The 17,809-nt window shown below is 53.7% G+C and overlaps 5 protein-coding genes across 5 annotated transcripts; 3 read left to right on the forward strand and 2 right to left on the reverse strand.

Moving 5' to 3' along the window:
* Positions 1 to 5: 5 nt before the first annotated feature.
* Positions 6 to 1,145, forward strand: CLUP02_08435 (SWIRM domain-containing protein; the record flags this gene model as incomplete). Its single annotated transcript, XM_049287424.1, has 1 exon — positions 6 to 1,145. One exon carries the CDS (start codon positions 6 to 8, stop codon positions 1,143 to 1,145), a length of 1,140 nt encoding a protein of 379 aa, XP_049144567.1.
* A 1,935-nt stretch (positions 1,146 to 3,080) lies between these two features.
* Positions 3,081 to 7,058, reverse strand: CLUP02_08436 (helicase required for RNAi-mediated heterochromatin assembly 1; the record flags this gene model as incomplete). Its single annotated transcript, XM_049287425.1, has 8 exons — positions 3,081 to 3,215; positions 3,310 to 3,338; positions 3,464 to 3,570; positions 3,630 to 3,738; positions 3,803 to 3,994; positions 4,054 to 4,076; positions 4,131 to 6,269; positions 6,328 to 7,058. The coding sequence occupies 8 exons, from the start codon at positions 7,056 to 7,058 to the stop codon at positions 3,081 to 3,083; spliced, it is 3,465 nt and encodes a 1,154-aa protein (XP_049144568.1).
* A 1,509-nt stretch (positions 7,059 to 8,567) lies between these two features.
* On the forward strand, positions 8,568 to 10,760 carry CLUP02_08437 (transcription factor SPT8; the record flags this gene model as incomplete). The annotated part of the gene is made up of 3 exons (XM_049287426.1): positions 8,568 to 8,586; positions 8,643 to 10,473; positions 10,529 to 10,760. The coding sequence occupies 3 exons, from the start codon at positions 8,568 to 8,570 to the stop codon at positions 10,758 to 10,760; spliced, it is 2,082 nt and encodes a 693-aa protein (XP_049144569.1).
* Positions 10,761 to 12,074: 1,314 nt separating this feature from the next.
* On the forward strand, positions 12,075 to 15,869 carry CLUP02_08438 (sugar porter family MFS transporter; the record flags this gene model as incomplete). The annotated part of the gene is made up of 6 exons (XM_049287427.1): positions 12,075 to 12,443; positions 12,494 to 12,503; positions 12,562 to 13,320; positions 13,380 to 13,845; positions 14,396 to 14,530; positions 14,597 to 15,869. 6 exons carry the CDS (start codon positions 12,075 to 12,077, stop codon positions 15,867 to 15,869), a joined length of 3,012 nt encoding a protein of 1,003 aa, XP_049144570.1.
* Positions 15,870 to 16,065: 196 nt separating this feature from the next.
* Positions 16,066 to 16,760, reverse strand: CLUP02_08439 (uncharacterized protein; the record flags this gene model as incomplete). The annotated part of the gene is made up of 2 exons (XM_049287428.1): positions 16,066 to 16,094; positions 16,451 to 16,760. The coding sequence occupies 2 exons, from the start codon at positions 16,758 to 16,760 to the stop codon at positions 16,066 to 16,068; spliced, it is 339 nt and encodes a 112-aa protein (XP_049144571.1).
* Between the last annotated feature and the right edge of the window lie 1,049 nt (positions 16,761 to 17,809).

Genomic DNA, 17,809 nt, shown 5'->3' on the forward strand with positions numbered 1-17,809 from the left:
AAGCAATGGAGCCCAACTACCACATGACGCCGCATCAAGCGACAACGATGGCTAGAGAGCCGAAGAGGGCTTTCGACATTAGCAATCTGATGTCTCCTCCAGAGCCGGTTCCATATGACAGCTTCAGCCAAGGTCAGCAAAACACGGTACAGACTGCATCGGGCGCCAACGAATCATCCAAGCCCCACATGCCCATGTCGCCTCCAGTCTCGCCTTACATCACAGAGTCCAGCAACATAGCCATTCCTGGAACTCCTGCAAAGGATCCGATCTTATACCCTCGTGAGGATGCGGCTTCCAGTCCGACACAGCCGCCTCTCTTTCCCAGCACCGAATCCATCGAACACAGACGCCTTGTCGACGAACACATTGTTACGCGACCTCCTGGCCTATTCCGCGAGGGCTCGCCTCCTCTCAGAGAAGACTACGAATTAGCTCTGCAACTCAAGTCGCAGGTCATGAGACTCTTTGCGAACAAGAGGAAGTCTTGGTACGAGAAGGAGAGGGACCAGGTTAGAGCCGACCGGAAGCTGAACCACGCCCGTTGGAATAGCGTCGTGCGATATCAGACTATCGCCCCAGCCAAGTCCACACCCGTCAAGGCCTCCAAGCCAGCAGTCAGCAAGCCTAGGATTTCGTTATCCTCAAACCCTAAGCCTGAACGTGTTGTCAAGGCTCAAGCTCCTCGGCCCATCCGCAACAGCCCCCCGACTCGCCATGCTCGCCGCGTCAGTTCGACTCCGGACCCTGCTCGTCGTATCGTGGCACCGAACAGAGAAGACCGCGACTTTGCTGCCCTTCCCGATTTTTGCCCCCCGACTTCTTCGCTGCCGGACAAGCCCAACTGCTTGAAGGTAGACTGGAAAGGCGCCCCCATCGATCTCAGCGACGACGCCAACGTTCACTTGCTTCACCCTGACGAGGTTAGCCTTGCTGCAAACCTTCGACTCGACTGCGCTACCTATCTTACAAGCAAGCGACGCATTTTCGTCCGTCGGGTCGAGTGTGCCAAGGTTAGCAAAGAGTTCCGCAAGACGGACGCTCAGCAGGCCTGTAAGATTGATGTCAACAAAGCTTCCAAGCTTTGGACAGCTTTCGACAAGGTCGGCTGGCTTGACCTCAAATGGACCGCCAAATTTCTCTGAACATTTCTCCAAGCAACTTGTTCTTCAGAACCATGCATCATCTGGCATGAAGCATGGTGTTTGACCCTGGTATACCTATACTTACCATCGTCACGTTTCGAAACTATTGCCACGACGCCATTCTTACGATGACTTGAATAGACTTACGACATACGACACATGAGAACAACTCAAGTTATCCCCTCGTTATTTTTTCCTTTTAGGGGCATTGCTTTGCATACAGCGATTTAGGTTTGGATTGGTTCCTAAATCCGGATTTCCTACTTCTAGTATCGTGGGACATGGTCCTTCACTTTTCTTTCGTTCAGCGAGAGCGGAATTCAGGTTTCCTCAGGTCTTGATATTTTGGGTCTGTTTCATCACACATGCGGCATCACATCACGGACACAGCCATTTACTACATCAGAGCATTAGGGATAACTACCATGATACCCGGAGTGCGACAGAAATCTGATCACCCCAGTCTTGTCACCCCACTCCATCACAATTTCCTTTCTTTGGTTTTGCATTTGGGCTTGGTCATCATACCCCCTTTCCATCAGTTTTGGTTCAAGGTCAATTGGTTATGGGTCAGGGCAGATTTTATTCGCGGCTATTGTATCAGCACGTGGCTGAATCGCTGGGATAGCCTGAAGATCGGCTACGGCTGTGTTGTTTTCGGGTGAAACATAGTTGCGGTATGGCAACTATTTCTCTTAGGAGGAATGGACGGTCTCGGATCAATCGGGACATGATATCTTGTCATGTATTTTTACTATGTGGTAACCGTCAATAGCCACCCACCAGGGTTGTCGGGCAATCTATGGTAAATTGAGTATGACAAACTTATACAATATATCATGTGGAAAAAGAACACAACAGTAATATCAATCCTGTGACAATTGCAGCCTGTGAGGTTGCGATGGTGCTGGCAAGAGGTTGTTGGGGATCCTAGCTCAGCCCTATGAGATGGACATGTAACAAAGTTGTTTTCTTACCCGTTTTCCCTTCCCTCTTTGGAGGGGCGTGTCAAGACTACGGCTCTTCAGCGGAGCCCAGGTTCGTTGATCGACGCGGGGGGGGGGGGATTGAACGTTCGGATCGAGCCAGCGCAGGTGTCAGTTGCTGCACCGTCATGCTAGGGCGGCACGGCGGTTGGGCGGAAGGGAGCCTTGGCTGGCCCCCAGCAGTGCCGAGGGCTCGGGGGGTGGGTGAGTGTGACGGTCAACGGGTTCGTATCTCTATGCCTCAATTGCCTGAGGCACTTCTCATCCCCGCAGCATCGCTCATCTTGCTCATTTAGCGGCACTGGGGGCTATTCACCTATCCTCACACCTTTTTCCCCGATGGAATGTCTGGTGAGGGCGATCCGGCGTATCGAGCTTTCTCGCCTTGCCAATCTTGTTGTCGAGAATGCTCCATAGCAGTCGACTGCCGTCTTCTTGTTTTGTAGACGAGGTGGCCGACCCAAGTTCGTCCCAACTCACTCTCGCTCGCATCCTCTATTGAAGGATGAACGCCACCCAAACCTCCCCGCGATGAGCATTCAAATCCGCCTGGGACAACGAATGGCGTCCAAAATTATAGATGGTTCACGAGCACACTCACTCACCTCCTCTGACCGTCGTTACAGGACGGGGATGATGGGATAAGCAATGGCATTGACCACTCAGACGGCGCAATTAACTACGCTCGGGTCGAGGAAGGTCAATGACGACGACACCTGGCTTGACTTTCATCTCGAGGTTCTCTCGTGGGCTAGATCCTTGACAGAAATGGTGAGAGACGAGGTACCTGCCGCGTTTTGATCTCATGAAAGCTCGAGACCACGACATGAGGAAAAGTGAGAAAGATATGTCGTGCAGTGAGAATCATGTAGAAAATGCACACTGAACTCAACTCAAACCAACTCGACGCCATCTGACTAGAAGTGCTTAGCACCCTAGCAAAGCCGTCTCAGAAAGAAAAAGAAGCGATTCTTCTGTCGTGAACTGCTTCCATTTCCGCTTCGCGCCAACGCAAGAAAATTTTCGCTTCCGCCTTCCGGTAGCCCGCAGCGGGTGTGGCCCCTACCATCCCGGACGCCTCGTGCTGTGTGGGCGGATCTGTTCAGATAAGGAGGGGGGGTGCAGGTAAATGTACGTAGTAAGTGTGTCCGTCACTTCGCAACTTATTACCGTGGTACTGGAGTCGAAAGGAAGGGGGCCTCATGGCCTCAGGCTGAAGGTCACTTCTATTCATCTCGCAATGCACGATAAGCTATCGATAAGACGGATGGGAAACGTTTCGGGAAACATTTCTGGAAACAACCTAACCTAAACGTCTGAGGGTTCGGCCACTCTCTTCACAGAAGTCTTTTGTAACCGAATGATTGGTTAATTGGGCTGCGAAACGTTGCGTTATGATGTTAGGTTGAGTCCTGGCAGTTTCCAACGTCGGCTTGATGCTTCGATGGCGACGAGCATGGTCTAGGGAGAGAAGACTAGCTGGTTGAGCCATGTCCACGGAGACGGTTCCGCGTTGACCTGGCTAGTGATGTCTAACAATGGATGAGTTACTCGGCCATGCTCAATCGTCTTCGACTTTGATGTAGTTCCGTGTACGTTGCAAGACCCTGGGCTAGATCATCGGAATCTATTAGGTTGTGCTCTCCTCGTACTCCAAGCTTAGCTAGCTACTGCCTGGGCCTGTGATCTGCCCATGTGGCCTCGCCGTGCTCTTACGTGCGTCGGTTTTCAGCCAGCGTTGTTCGCCGTGTGCAGTGTGAATCCTGCGCCCGTTCTCCCACACTTCAATGTCGTGCCCCGAGGCGTCCTTCCAGCCCGCCACCTCAGAAGTCAGTCGCTCAGGTCTATAAGATCTTCCTGTGCCTGTGGGCTCGAGATGCGCTCGAGGATCGTCCGCGCGTTGCTGTCAGTAAACATGGCACCGACCGTGGGCTTACATGAGCCTCTTGATACCAGATTCAGTTAGCATTCTTTGTCAAAAGGCTTGGGGCCAACATACCCATGGCACTTTCGGCCGCATGTTGCTCCTTGTGCAGCCGTTGGTCGCCCGCAGCGCATACTACAGCCTCCTTTACCCGCAAGTTTTGCCCAATCACCCGGCTGCCGGATGCGAATCTCACTCTTGTGCGCTTTGCAGAAGACGGGGATGTAGTCCGTAGGCGATACCTCCATCCTGTTCAAGACCTCGCTCCAAATCGGCCGAGCTGACGACGCTAGCAGATTCTGCATATCGCCAAGGATGACTAGCAGGTGTCGAGGGCGGCTGAGGGCGACTATGGCGCGTCTTAGGTCGTTGAGGAAGCCCGAGTCTGGTTTCGTGCGATCTTCCGGGCTTCGGGTGATGGAGATGAGGATGATGCGGTTCTCCCTGCCCTGGTACCCATCCACTGTCTGGACCTCGGGCCCGAGGTGACCGGCGCCGGGGGTTTGGCGGAGTCTATGTTCGATACATGCCTTTTGTCCGCTGTAGAAGGTCAGGATGGTGATTTCTGACGGGCTCGTGCCGTTGGACACTAGGTGGCCGTATAGCCCGACAATCATGTAGGCCTCGAACGTGTTGACCTTGCTGCAGTACCGGTCAGATGACTCGGGCCGTTGGTGATTGAACCACAGCACGCTCTGCAAGCCCATGCCCGGGACAGCTTCCCGGTCAAACGTCGAAGGGTGATCCACCAGGAGAGGATACCATGCGTTCAGCAGCTTGCGAATGTCGGGCGCCATGCGTCTCTGCACCTGAAGGGTAGAATGCTCCAGGCCGCGCTCCACGAGCCTCTGGAACAGAGATACGTTGAGGTAGAATGGGGGCTTGCTAAGCTCGAGGCAGTCGGCGTGGGGCGCTAGCTGCATGTGGTCGCCGACGAGGATGATTCGCTCCAGGGAGGGGAACAACGCGGCGGTGATGTTTGCTTCGCGGGTCTCGGCGGCTTCTTCGATCATCATGACGCGCGGCCGTAGCGCGGCGATGAGTCTGCGGTACTTTGTAAGGCCTGTTGTCGTACAGCCTATGATGCGGGCCTTTGACTCGCGGACTGCGGTGATGTCTTCTTGCCAGCGGGCGACCTTGAGCTTCTTGACTATGTTGTCGAGCTGCCTGAAGATTGCGGACAGGGCTAGCTTGGTTGATGCGAGGTATCTACGTTCGAGGTAGTGATAGACCATGCCGCGATACTTGGGCACAATTGACCAGAGGTTTCCATTTTTGACGAGCAGCTCTTGCGCCATCTTGTGGTTGAGAGCAACGCCTTTCGAGTATTTGATGCTGTTCCAGCGCGCGATCAAGATAGGCTTGCCCGACAACTGCTCTTTCTTGTTATCGGCTGAACCCTTCTCGCTGATCGCGGGCCCTGATGCTGCTTCGTCATTGTCGATGCCGTCGCTGAGAGGAACGTGAACGCTCCTATGAGGTAATTGGGCGAGCAACTGGTCACCGAGCCACGATCCGAGCAAGTGTTGGGATCCCTCCCGGGCGATGGATCTGACGTCGCCGTCCCAGCACTTCGTGACGGAGGCATACTGCTCCGCGCTGATCAGACCAACCTCGCGGAAGTGTTCCGGTAGAATCAGCTCCTGGTGTGCGGGGGGGAAACAGCGCTGGAGTAGAAGCTTCGCCTGAAATCTGAGGGAGACGAGACGTTTCTCGAGCGCGCTCTTGCTCCACGTCTTGCCGCGAGATCGCGTGCGGAGGTTGAAGAGAGTCCGGCTGGCAACGACCTCGTCCTTGGCCTGGCCGCCGAGGCGTACAAAGTCCACGCCAAGGTTGTGGCATCTGACGAGGAGCTCGTCGACGGTGTCATTCTTTTGGGCCGTGACGATGATGGGCACATTAGAGTGCTGCGTGCTTAGCAGGACTTTGAGCGCCGCCATGGACGTGTGCGTCTTGCCTGTTCCGGGTGGGCCTTGGACGATGGCGAGGTTCTTTGTTATCATGCGCTGGAGGGCTTGTAGTTGGGATTGGTCTAGTCTTGTCTTCGACTGTATGTGGCTTGGTATGTCGCCTTGTTTGGGGATGTATATGGGAACTGGGCGTTGAAGACCGTCATGGAGGGCTGAGATGTCCAATGTAGTGGACGATGATGGCAGTGAACTAGACATGTCAACGGTGTTAAATTGGCCGATGAAGTACTTGTCGAATGGTGAACTGAGAAACACATCAGCTCAAAGACTCTCATAGAGTTTTGAAAATGTCCCCGTCTTACTCGTCTTCTGCTGTTTGCTTGAGCCCCTCCAAAACGTGTCGAACGGCTTCAAAGTAGTTTGAGCGGGCTTCGACCATGACATACTCTTTATCTGGCTCCATGAAACTCGCAGTGATACTGGGATCCGAAAATTCGAGATCCAAGGGAGGAGGCGCCGTTGAATTGCCGGCGAGATCATCGTAACGACCCGTCACCACTGCCACGATACACTGTGTTCTGAAGTGGTCCGAGGCGGGAGACAGAGCTACTATTGTGCCTGGGACCACACGCTGAGATGCCGGCCAGTTGATGAGTTGCCGTGCGCGGATGGCGGAGAAGGTGATGCGGACCATGACTCCGAGGCGGATGATGTTGACTCCGCGGACAGAGACCTTTGGGCATCTCCAATTAGATCCAATCCCATACTGATTGGGAATGCTTAGTAGATTGCTTACATCGGTATATATGCACGTCTCAGTGCTCTCTGCCATCTCGGGGGCGGATTTGTATTCTTGAACGGCTCTACGGAGAGGCTCGGTGCCCTCGAAGCGTAAGAGATCGTATTGGGCCCGGAGATACGCGCTTTTCGTCGGGTAGACGACATTGAGGCCGTCGTTCTTTGGAAGGATGTACGAAGCTTTCATAATCTCCTCTGCCTGTGGAAGTTCGGGTGTATCACGCCAACTCGTCTCGACATACAGATGAGACAATGGGTTCGCGATTTTGCGCTCAGGGGGATGTTTCTGGGACATGATCAAGTACAAGGCCGGAGAGCAGATCAAAACGTTGAGATTGTAAGGTGAGAATACTAATTGCCGGCTTGCGAGATTAAATAAATAAGGCCCTGATGAGCTTCAAATGAAGTGCATCAATCGCTGCTACATGAGTAATGCATCTATGTTCCAAGGAAGGGGCTAAAAACGTACCACATTCGGGAGCCAGACTTGATATCTACTTTCTACTTAACTTGGACCCGATGGACCCTTGTTAACATAAAAAGTCACTTACCAACCATAAGCATGAGAATCCCCACAAAGTCGAAGTAGGTGATACTTGCCACTATTTCAGGGTAAAGGGAACGTAATGATTGCAAGAGGGAAAGCTTTTGACAAAGTAGCTTGTTGAAAGCGGTGAGCTACAGTATCTCAAGCGTTTGCAGGACAACGCAGGCATGGCAAAAGGCTTATGCATCGACGGCTTCCTACATCATAACCTTGCAAAACCACCAAGACAAGATACAAACGATGCGAAATCCAAAGTGGCAAACATACGATGCTCTTGTTGAACAAACTTGTACTCGCAATATGCTAGGAAAGGCCTCTAACATGGACGGTGCAACGAATTTGCTGAAAATGTAGCGAGGCACGACTCCATGTCAAAAGCAACAGCTGGAAAAGCCTGGGTCTGGATCCAATTCCAGAGACTTACCGCGATGTTCTCACTGGAGCGAGGAGGGGAATGAATGGTATGAAAGAGACAAAAACGATTGTGTGTTGCCTTGGTGCAGGTTGGCTTTATCAGCGAACACATTGGAATAGAAACGATTTCATCATGCTCGGACACTTATCGATGCTGGAATTGCCTGGTAGAGCTCGCGAACCAGGTGAGAGAAACATCGGGAGGGATGTTCAAGAACGAGTGTCGTTGGGAGGCCGGTTGTCCCGGCGGACCCTCAGCTGAGCGGCGCCGAAGTTCTGCCGTTACGGCCTGTCCGGCCGAATCAACCGGCGCTGCTTCCGGTTCGGAGCTCTTTCGTAAGGGATGCGCCGGTGCTGCTTCAGGGGATGCTAGTGCGGCTGAGCTTGGTAACCTTGTTGTCTCCCCGCCGTAATCGAAAGCTAAACTGCCCCGGCGAGGCGAACAGTACAGGCACACAGGGTGAAGTGGGCACAAAGCACCAGGGCGGCCCCACCGAGCTGGGCTTCTGAGGTGCTCCAACCCAGCACGTCGTCGCGACCGCAGCTTTCGCGACGATTCCATGCGCAACGAACATCAGTAGCGCCCACCAACCACTCATCTTCTATAGCCCATTGCCGCCAACTTTGTCAACGGAACCTCTTTTTATACTTGGAATGGAACGTTGATTTTCACACTGCGAAATTTTGAGGTACACATTTAATCGCAAACGAACCCAATCGCTTCTCCGACCGTCGCGCAGCCCTGCCGACGCCGCTGACTTTCCGATCGCGCGACCCTCCTGCGCTCTGCTTGCGTCCTAATAGCTGTGCATTGTTTGCAATCCTATACACCGAAGCTTCGAAATGGATGACGACGATAGAGGTATGTCTCGGAGCCTTATGTTTCCTAGAAATCCGCTGACCTGTCCGGCAACCCAGACTCAAACGCGAGCTCCGACAATGACCAAAACGACCAGAACGACCAGGACGAGGTCATGGAGGACGTAGATGATGCCGAAGGGGACATGGAAAACGAGGAGGAAGATAACGAAGACGACCAGGAGGATAACGACCGCGAAGAAACGGGCGATGATGCGCAAGAAAAGGGCGACGACGCAGCTGCAAGAGATGCAAGAGTGCCTTCTAGAGCTGGTTCGGCCGGCGCGGGGGCGTCGCCAGGGATAAAGAGCGGATCTCCACTGCTATCCTCAAGTCTGTTCCCAAGCGTCCGACCCGAAGCCGTCAATGCCCGGCTGTACGATATTGTTCCTACGATGGCTGCGCCGCAGGCGACGAGTGTAAACGCAGTTGCCATTACGCCCGATCTTAGGTTCTGGATGACAGGAGGCTCCGACGGCTATATCCGAAAGTACGACGGGCCTGGTACTATAAATGGCAAACAACTCCTCACAGTAGCGCAAAGGCACCCCTTTGTCGATAGTGTCGTCAAGGCGGGCATTTTGATGTCATACTGGGAGAATGAGGAGCCAGGCCCGCCGAACCCGAGAGGGAACGAAGAACACATCCTATCACCCGTTTACTCATTGGCTGTCCACTCGCAGGCGCTATGGCTTCTTTCGGGTCTCGAATCTGGAGGCATTAATCTTCAAAGTGTAAGGCATGACGAAGGAAAGCGCATAACATGCTTGCAACAGCATACTAATGCTGTGAGCGTGTTGACACTGGCACAAGACGAGAAGAGCGTCCTAAGCGGCAGCTGGGACAAGAACATCTTCGACTGGGATCTCAACACTGGCGCTGTCAAACGTTCTTATGACGGTAGCGGAGGTCAGACTTCTGCTATCGAGCTTCGCCCAGTAAATGGTGCACCGATTCCAGCCGAGGCAATGGAGGAAGAAATCAAACCTGACCCGACTTTTACCTCGAATAACAGTAAGCCTCCTCAGAACGGCACCCTAGACGATATCAACGGTATTGAAGCTCCGCCTCCTGCGTTGGCCGGCGAAGGCGCTGAGGGACAGGCGTCACCCGCACACGAGTCGCTCTTTGGCGGTAGTGATACAGGCTCGCTATTTGGCGACAACGTAGCAGGCAATTACGGCGGCGATGACGATGATGAATTCTCGAGGGCGATGGGAGATATGGGAATGCCCACTCTTCATGATGGCTCAGGGCAGGACGGCGGTATGGACCACTCGGCCGATATCGATATGACAAATGCCTTCAACGCCGATGCCACCCCGGCGCCGCCGGTCCAGGCACCAGGAAGCAGCAGTCCTGAAGCCACAAGAAATCAACCTCCAGCACCGGCACCGGCTCTAGAAGCGAGTGCGACAGATATGACCTCGGCGCTAGACGGCGCAGGCGATGCTACGACGGAGCTGCCTGTTCCAGATTTTCCGGAAATCCCTTCTCTACCCGATATGCAGACAGATGATGCAAATCCCGGTTCACCCTCCATGATTTTCGCCTCGGATCCTCCTCCACCGGCCATGGACCCAACTCAATCAGCGGACACGGTCTTCTTCTCCGCAGCCATTGATGGTAATATCAGACTATGGGATCGGCGTGTCCAAGACCCCGTCGCAAGGATAGGCAGTCAGAGAGGCGTGCCACCTTGGTGTATGGGTGCCTGCTGGAGTCCAGACGGCAATTGGATCTACGCTGGCAGGCGAAACGGAACGGTGGAGGAGTACAACATCCACAAGGCCAGAAGCGGCTGGGCGCCGGAGAGGACCCTCAAGTTCCCGGCTGGAAGTGGAGCCGTGAGTGCGGTTCGAGCGATGCCGAATGGCCGTCATCTCGTCTGGTAAGCTAACAAAAGCCGACATGGAAACACGATTGCAAAGCTAACATAAGCACAGCGCTTCCCATGATATTCTTCGTCTGTATGATCTCAAGGACACTCGAGCTTTCAAGCATTCCACCGTCCCCTTCCTGATTATTCCTGGTCCGCCTAGAGCTGGTGTCATTTCGTCACTCTACATCGATCGAACGTGCCGCTTCATGATCTCAACTGCTGGAACGCGCGGTTGGGAAGGTACAAGCACCGAGGTTCTGATTGGGTACGAAATCGGTGTCACCGAAGAAAAGTAGGACTATGCACTTTGATTCTTGTTCGGCAGTTGAGGTTTTGAGTTTGGGTCAAACCACGTACCGAAGACGTGAGACTGAGAGATCAAGAGGCAGATGCAAAAACGGAGTTTGGGAAGAATATCGACGTGCACCTTGGAGTCTGGCGGTGACTCGTCTTAGAGTTGTAGCGTTTTCAGAGACTTTGAGACTCTCAAGGCCTAATATCAATACCCATCTACTAATGCCCTGCTGAGCTCTAGAACGTACCATGTAATCTCTCTCAACTTCTGTAGTTCAAGGCGCGGTAGCTTATCGTCGTCATAATGTGGACCTAAGCTATGTCACTATGAGCTCGCATTCGCACCTACAACAATATCTAAACGCTCAGGCCAACATCCGTCGACAAGTTGAAATCTGCCCACTGGCTTTAGATTAGCAAGCTCAGACGAATTGGACTTCATCTCGCATATCTGCAATTGAGATGCGAAAGGCAAGCGGTTGGAGGGAAGGAAAGTGGAGGGGTTGTTATGATAAGATACGGCTCGTCCTACGAGGGACTCGTGGTAGAGCAAGGCGAGGTCATGGTAAACCTTCTCGATATCAAAAGCTCGGCTCAATATTACAATGGGCATTCCACCAATGGCAATGATACCCGGTGATAGAAAAGAAACAAACACAATCATCCCGATGTCAATGATATCATGCCAGACGAAATCTCCGCCTTCAACTCTACCTCATCAACTCTGACCTACCTCATCATAGTTGGATACAAGTTCGCAGTATTGTGAGGGTCAACAGGAGATAGGCCAGTGGTCAAATCAAGCTCGGGACGAGGTCTCGGCATCACGTCCCAAGGACTTCCCCGCCAACCTCAAAGCTTACGCAGGGGGTTCACTGCAAGAACGGTTGGACCGCTATCTCCAACATCCCACAGCGGTCTAGCGTATGCTGACCACCTCCCCACCTCCCTGATAAGCACGGAAGGCGGCAAGTGCGCCCAGGCTCTTACCCCGGATTGGCTTTCGTTTTGGGCCCGGTAACTTCTGTCAACCTTCAACACAACATACCTAGTCTGAATACCACCCAACCACCTCCCCCTCCCCTTTCCCCCTTCCCCTGTCCAGTCGGAGATTCTCATATCTCTGTAGACCTGCTGACCACTCCCTGCGCTGGGTTTGAATCCCGTAGTCGATAGAGGCTAGCCACTCGGGGCTCACACCGGTCTTTGCCGGGGATGAGGGGTCCCGATACCGTGGTGCCCGCTTAATGAGACGCGAAGCCCGGCCGGGTCATCTGCATAACGGCTGCTACCATTGAGGAGGAAATAAGATAACCATGTCTCCTCCATACTCACGTTCATCCGCAAGGGCCGCTGCACAAGACGACGAGATCCAACCTCTCTTGCGGAGAGTCGATTCTTCATCCTATAGTGATACTTCCGCGATGGCGTCCAAAGATGCCGAGACTATTGTCGTTGCTCCGAATGCGAAGCCCGGCGCCGATGATGCTGCTCTGGCCGAGGCCATTCGCCTCGAGCACAACTTGACCTTCTCCCAGGCCGTCAAGCTCTACCCTGCTGCCATTGGGTGGTCTGCTTTCGTGTCTATTGGGGTCATCATGTTGGCGTTCGATCCGCAATTGCTCGGAAACCTCTACGCTACGCCTCAGTTTCAGAGAGATTTTGGTTATGAATATGAGGGTTCCGTAAGTTGCTGCCTCCTCTTAGACATGAAACCTGTACTAACGTGCTATAGTATATCATTAGTATGTCTTGAACTTGAGTTCCTGTGCTGGAACACCTGACTTATTAATATGCATTCAGCTGCCGCTTGGCAGACCGGACTTTCCATGGGTAATCCCGTCGGTCAAGTTGTCGGTGCCCTCTTCGCTGCATATCCTATGGATTGGTACGGCCGAAAACTGACCTTTGCCGTGTGCGTGATTCTCACCGCGGGCATTGTCTTCATCCAATTCTTTGCACGCTCGTTGCCCGTCCTCCTAGTCGGCGAGCTTCTCGGTGGTCTCGTCCTGGGCATGTATGTTGTCATCGCCCCGGCATACGCCTCCGAAGTATGCCCCACTGCTATCCGTGGTCACTTGACGTCCTACGTGAATCTCTGCTTTGTCATGGGCCAGCTCCTTGCCAACGGCGTCACAGCGGGGACTTCAAAGCTTGATACCCATTGGGCCTATTCTTTGCCATTTGCGCTCCAATGGTTCTGGATCCTTGTTATCCTCCCCGGTTTGCTCTTCGTCCCAGAAAGCCCGTGGTGGCTGGTAAGGAAGGGTAGAATGGACGATGCGAGGAAGAGTCTAGGCCGTCTGGCTTCCAAGCAGGTCAATGTGGACGCTTCTTTGGCCTTCATTGTGGAAACCGACAGACTTGAGCAAGAACTGGAGGCTGGAAGCACGTATTATGATTGCTTGAAGGGCGCCAACTTAAGGCGGACGGAGATATCTGTTGGTGTTTACTGCACTCAAGTCCTCAGCGGCATCTACCTCATCAACTACGGGACATACTTCTTCCAGCAGGCCGGCCTACCTACTGACAAGGCATTCGATATGGCCATTGGATTCCTCGGTAAACTGCCGATTCTTTGCATTTCCCTTGAGATTGTGAGCATTGGCTAACCTCTTCAGCCGTGGGATTCCTTGGCACCGTTATCTCGTGGTACTTCTTGATTCACTATGGTAGACGAACCATCTACATCACCGGCCTCGCTGCCTTGGTGTTCTTGCAGCTCCTCATCGGCATCCTAGACTGCGTTCCCGGACGTCCCTCTGGCGTGGCCTGGGCAGAGTCATCACTCATGCTCATTTGGAACTTCGCCTACGACCTGTCTGTTGGTCCCGTATGCTTCGTCCTCATATCAGAAGCTTCGGCAACTAGAGTGCGATCCAAGACGATTGCGCTCGCCACAGCTGCCCAGGGTGTCTTGGGGATCATCATGACCGTGGCAATTCCATACATGATTAATCCAGATGAGGCTAACATGCAGGGGAAGCTCGGGTTCTTCTTCGGAGGGCTGGCTGGGCTGTGCTTCATCTGGGCATGGTTCCGCGTTCCCGAGACAATGGGCCGCACGTACGAAGAGTTGGATATTCTGTTCGATAGACGGATTCCAGCGCGTGATTTCAAAGGTTATGTTGTTGACGGTATTAGTTCTGCCGATCACTAAGACGAGCAGCACTCCCAATGAGGCTTTAGTGTGCGACACGATCACCGCACCTGGCACTAGAATGATACCATTTTGAACTTTCATGCTTTTCAACGCATGTTACATATCTAATGGGCTTCTGCTCAAGTACTGTTTGATGGCTCCGTCCTTGTAGGTCACAGAATTGAAGAAGCCGCCACACTGGCTAGCATGCACAGCAGTCGGCCAATCATCTGAGCAGCTATAACTATATGATCTCTTCACCTTGTCTATTTCGGACTCTCCTAGTACTCTTCGAGCGTCTGGAAGATACCACTCCCGAGTTACTGGCATCATATATCTCGGCTGCGACTACAACATGTCTTGGTAGCGGTTGGACGGAATCCCGTGGGTTCTCCGTGACTAAGTCAGAGACCTCCGCGGTCTTTTCAAAAGCTTCCGCAACTGAGTATGAGAGAGCGGCGCCCAGAAGGTTTACTATTTCGTTCTTGACTAAAGGCAGCTGCGCCACCCGGACGACGCCCCGTCAGAAAACGGCGACACCACAATCCTGTCAGACATCCCAAGCAACTGCCCTGAAGGTAAGAAGATGTATAAGAACTCAATAGCAGCGAACACCGAGTGGTTAAAATCGTATGTATCTCGGTGTAGAAACTGTGAATCGGTTTATTGAAGCTATATTGTGCTCAGGCATCTCAGTACCCTTCACTCTCACTCTTTGGCTCCTATCCGCAAACACCACAGGCGTCAGCATCACAATCTATCACACCAAGACGCAAACGCCCATAAGAAGGCCGCCAATATGGCTACCGAAAGCGCCCGAACGCTCTTCTTCCCGGCACCGGACCCGCCAACACCACTTGCCCGCTACCGCATCCTCTCCCCCAACGCCGCGATCCGCGTCTCCCCCCTCCAGATGGGCACGATGTCCCTGGGAACAGCCTGGTCGGACGGCATGGGCCCCGTTGAGAAGAACGCCGCCTTCAGCCTGCTGGACGCCTATCTCGACGCCGGCGGCAACTTCTTTGACTGCTCCAACGGCTACCAGCACGAGCAGTCCGAGTCCTGGCTCGGCGAGTGGATGGAGGTCCGCGGCGTCCGGGACCGCTGCGTCGTCGCGACAAAGTTCTCGGCCGACTACCGTATGCACGCCCTCGGGAAAGGTCGCTGCCCGAACGCGGGCGGGAACTCGCGCGCCTCGATGCACATGAGCCTCCGCGACTCGCTGGCTAAGCTGCGCACCGATTGGATCGACGTATTTTACGTCCAGTGGTGGGACTATACCGCTTCCATCGAGGAGGTCATGGACGCGCTGCATAACCTCGTCCAGCAAGGGAAAGTGCACTACCTCGGCATAGCAAATTGCCCGGCCTGGGTCGTCAGCGCGGCCAACACGTACGCGCGCGCACATGGCAAGACATCCTTTTCCATCTACCAGGGCTACTACAGCGTCATCATGCGCGACATGGAGCGGGACATCATCCCCATGGCGCGGCAGTTCGGCATGGCCATCGCGCCCTACGGTGCGGCGGGCATGGGCAAGTTCAAGACGCGGGACATGATTGAGGCGCGGCGGCGGAGCGGCGACGGGCAGGCGGCGTTCCGGCACCTGGCGGACCAGACGGAGACGGAGATGCGGGTGAGTAAAGCGCTGGCCGAGGTGGCGGAGGAGGTGGGCGTGACGTCCATTACGGCCGTGGCGCTGGCGTACGTCATGGCAAAAGTGCCGTACGTGTTCCCCGTGGTCGGGGGCCGCAAGGTTGAGCAGATGCTGGACAATATCGACGCCCTCACGATCCAGTTGTCAGAAGCGCAAATTGCGTACCTCGAGAGCGTGGAGAAGTGGGAGCCTGGGTGGCCGTACGATGTTATGGGATGGGATCCTCACGTGTCGGGGACGCCGGCCCCGATCATTGCTGCTTCGGCCAAGATGGATTTTGTGAGGCGGCCTAAGGCGATTGGATATGATTGATGGAGGGGTGTGGGATTTGTTGCATTCTAGGCGCTGGTATGGGGTTTCTTTGGGGGTTAGGAGGCGTTCCCGTTCTGACTCCGTCCGTTGACGGAGGTTTGGGTGACTTGAGAATGTAGCAGGGTATGCATGCTGCAACAATGGAGCACCGAGATAATGTTACACCACTCTATCGCACCTAACCCCAACTCGCATTTTACATAAAGGTGAAGAGGATGCTGGTGACTTACGTTGGTGGTATTCTGTTAGCCGTGGACAAGACGTGGAGTGGACCAGAAATACGAGGCACGAATACAGAATGCACCAAATATTCTCAAATGAGCATGATGGTCAACATGAGACAACGTTTCATTTCAGAAATACCGATTGATTCATTATCTACCTATGGTAAGGTACTCGATCACACTGGCCAAGCTAGTCCTCAGTGAACAGGTCTTACACCATCATTATATACCTTACCTACTGCACACCCGTATTAGCGCGATCCAGACCTCCTCAATGCGCAGTGGCTTCCACCCCAGGTCTCAGATTGCCGAAATAGGCTAACCAATGGAGAACAAAAACCGTTGAAAACGACTCACCTCTATCACACATTCCCGGATGCTTCGCAGGGGCGGCGGTGGCAACGGCCGGGGCAACGCCAGCGACTTCGCCACCGCCATCACCACCTCCACCCGTCTCAAAGACCCCACGCGGCGTCCAAGGATCGTCGGCGTCGCTCTGGCCCAACCAGCGCCGAAGGGAGTACCCATTGCGGGCCGGACCCGTGCCCGAGACCGCGGATGCGTCTGCGTCTGCGGCTGCGGCTGCGGCTGAGCGTGCTTCGGCTCGTTTGCCGACTACAGTCGCCGCCGTTGGCCTTGTCGTCGTGAGTCTGGGGACCTTGGCCATGATGGCCAAAGTTCTCTTAAGCTTTAGAAAAGCTGCGACCCCGTTCAGCAGCTTTCCTCCTCAAATGAGATCCTCTCCAAACCCAATCGTATGCCCCCCTCCTCCTCTTCGTTCTCATTTTCTCTATGAAACGGAGCAAGCAAGCGACGGAGCCCGGACCGCTGAATAACTTACCTCAAGAGGGTTTCCGGAGTGCGCTCGCGGATCGCAAAGGTGGTTGTCAAGGTAGCTACGGATTGGCAAGCATTGCTTGCCTGGAGAAAGCTAGGGAATGGCTCATAAGAATGAGCGATAGTCTTGGTTGGAGAAGCTGGTAAACCGCCAAAGTTTAGTTGAAGAATCTGTAAATGTCAAGACTGCCGTCCAGGAACAACGCTCGTCCAAGCAATGACCTTTAAGTAGCAACCACAAAGTAATCCATCCATGGACATGAGCGCTCACACCCTAATTTCCAACCTCATGCCGCTTCCCGAAGAGGCGCCATGGGTCGCTTGGTTTTTCTAACCGGACGATTTGACCCGGCGTTCTGTACCAACGACAAACGACTTCTGTCAGGTAGTACGGGTTCCAAATAGTTTGACGTGCGCTGCAGCTTCCCACCGGGCTAGAGTTGATAAGGTCGACGCTCATATGACAGCAAAAGCGATGGCGAAACGAATGTTTGCTTCCAACCGATGCCAACTAGCCATCATCAGTGCCAAGTACGGAGCAAAGGTTCTGCATGATCTGATGTTGAGGTGTGATACGCAATGAGCGGGAACCCGCCCCAGATACTGCTGCTGCGAGGTGATAAGTTTGCAACTCGCCTGAACCAGCATTGGTGAATGGATAGTCAGAAGTCGGAGACCTTGTTCATATTTGTTACTGTACGAACATGCAGGGTGCTGCTTGTCTCTTAGTGCAGCGTGCTACTCCTCATCAGTCAAGAGTCGATGGGGGAAGGGCACGGAAATGAAGGGAGGTGGATGCCAAGGTTGCAATGCAATGAGCTTGATTTGATTCTATCCATCGCATTTTGACATTCGCCATCAGCCATAATGGAACACCTC

Source organism: Colletotrichum lupini, chromosome 4 (assembly GCF_023278565.1).
Source record: "Colletotrichum lupini chromosome 4, complete sequence".
Lineage (NCBI taxonomy): Eukaryota > Fungi > Ascomycota > Sordariomycetes > Glomerellales > Glomerellaceae > Colletotrichum > Colletotrichum lupini.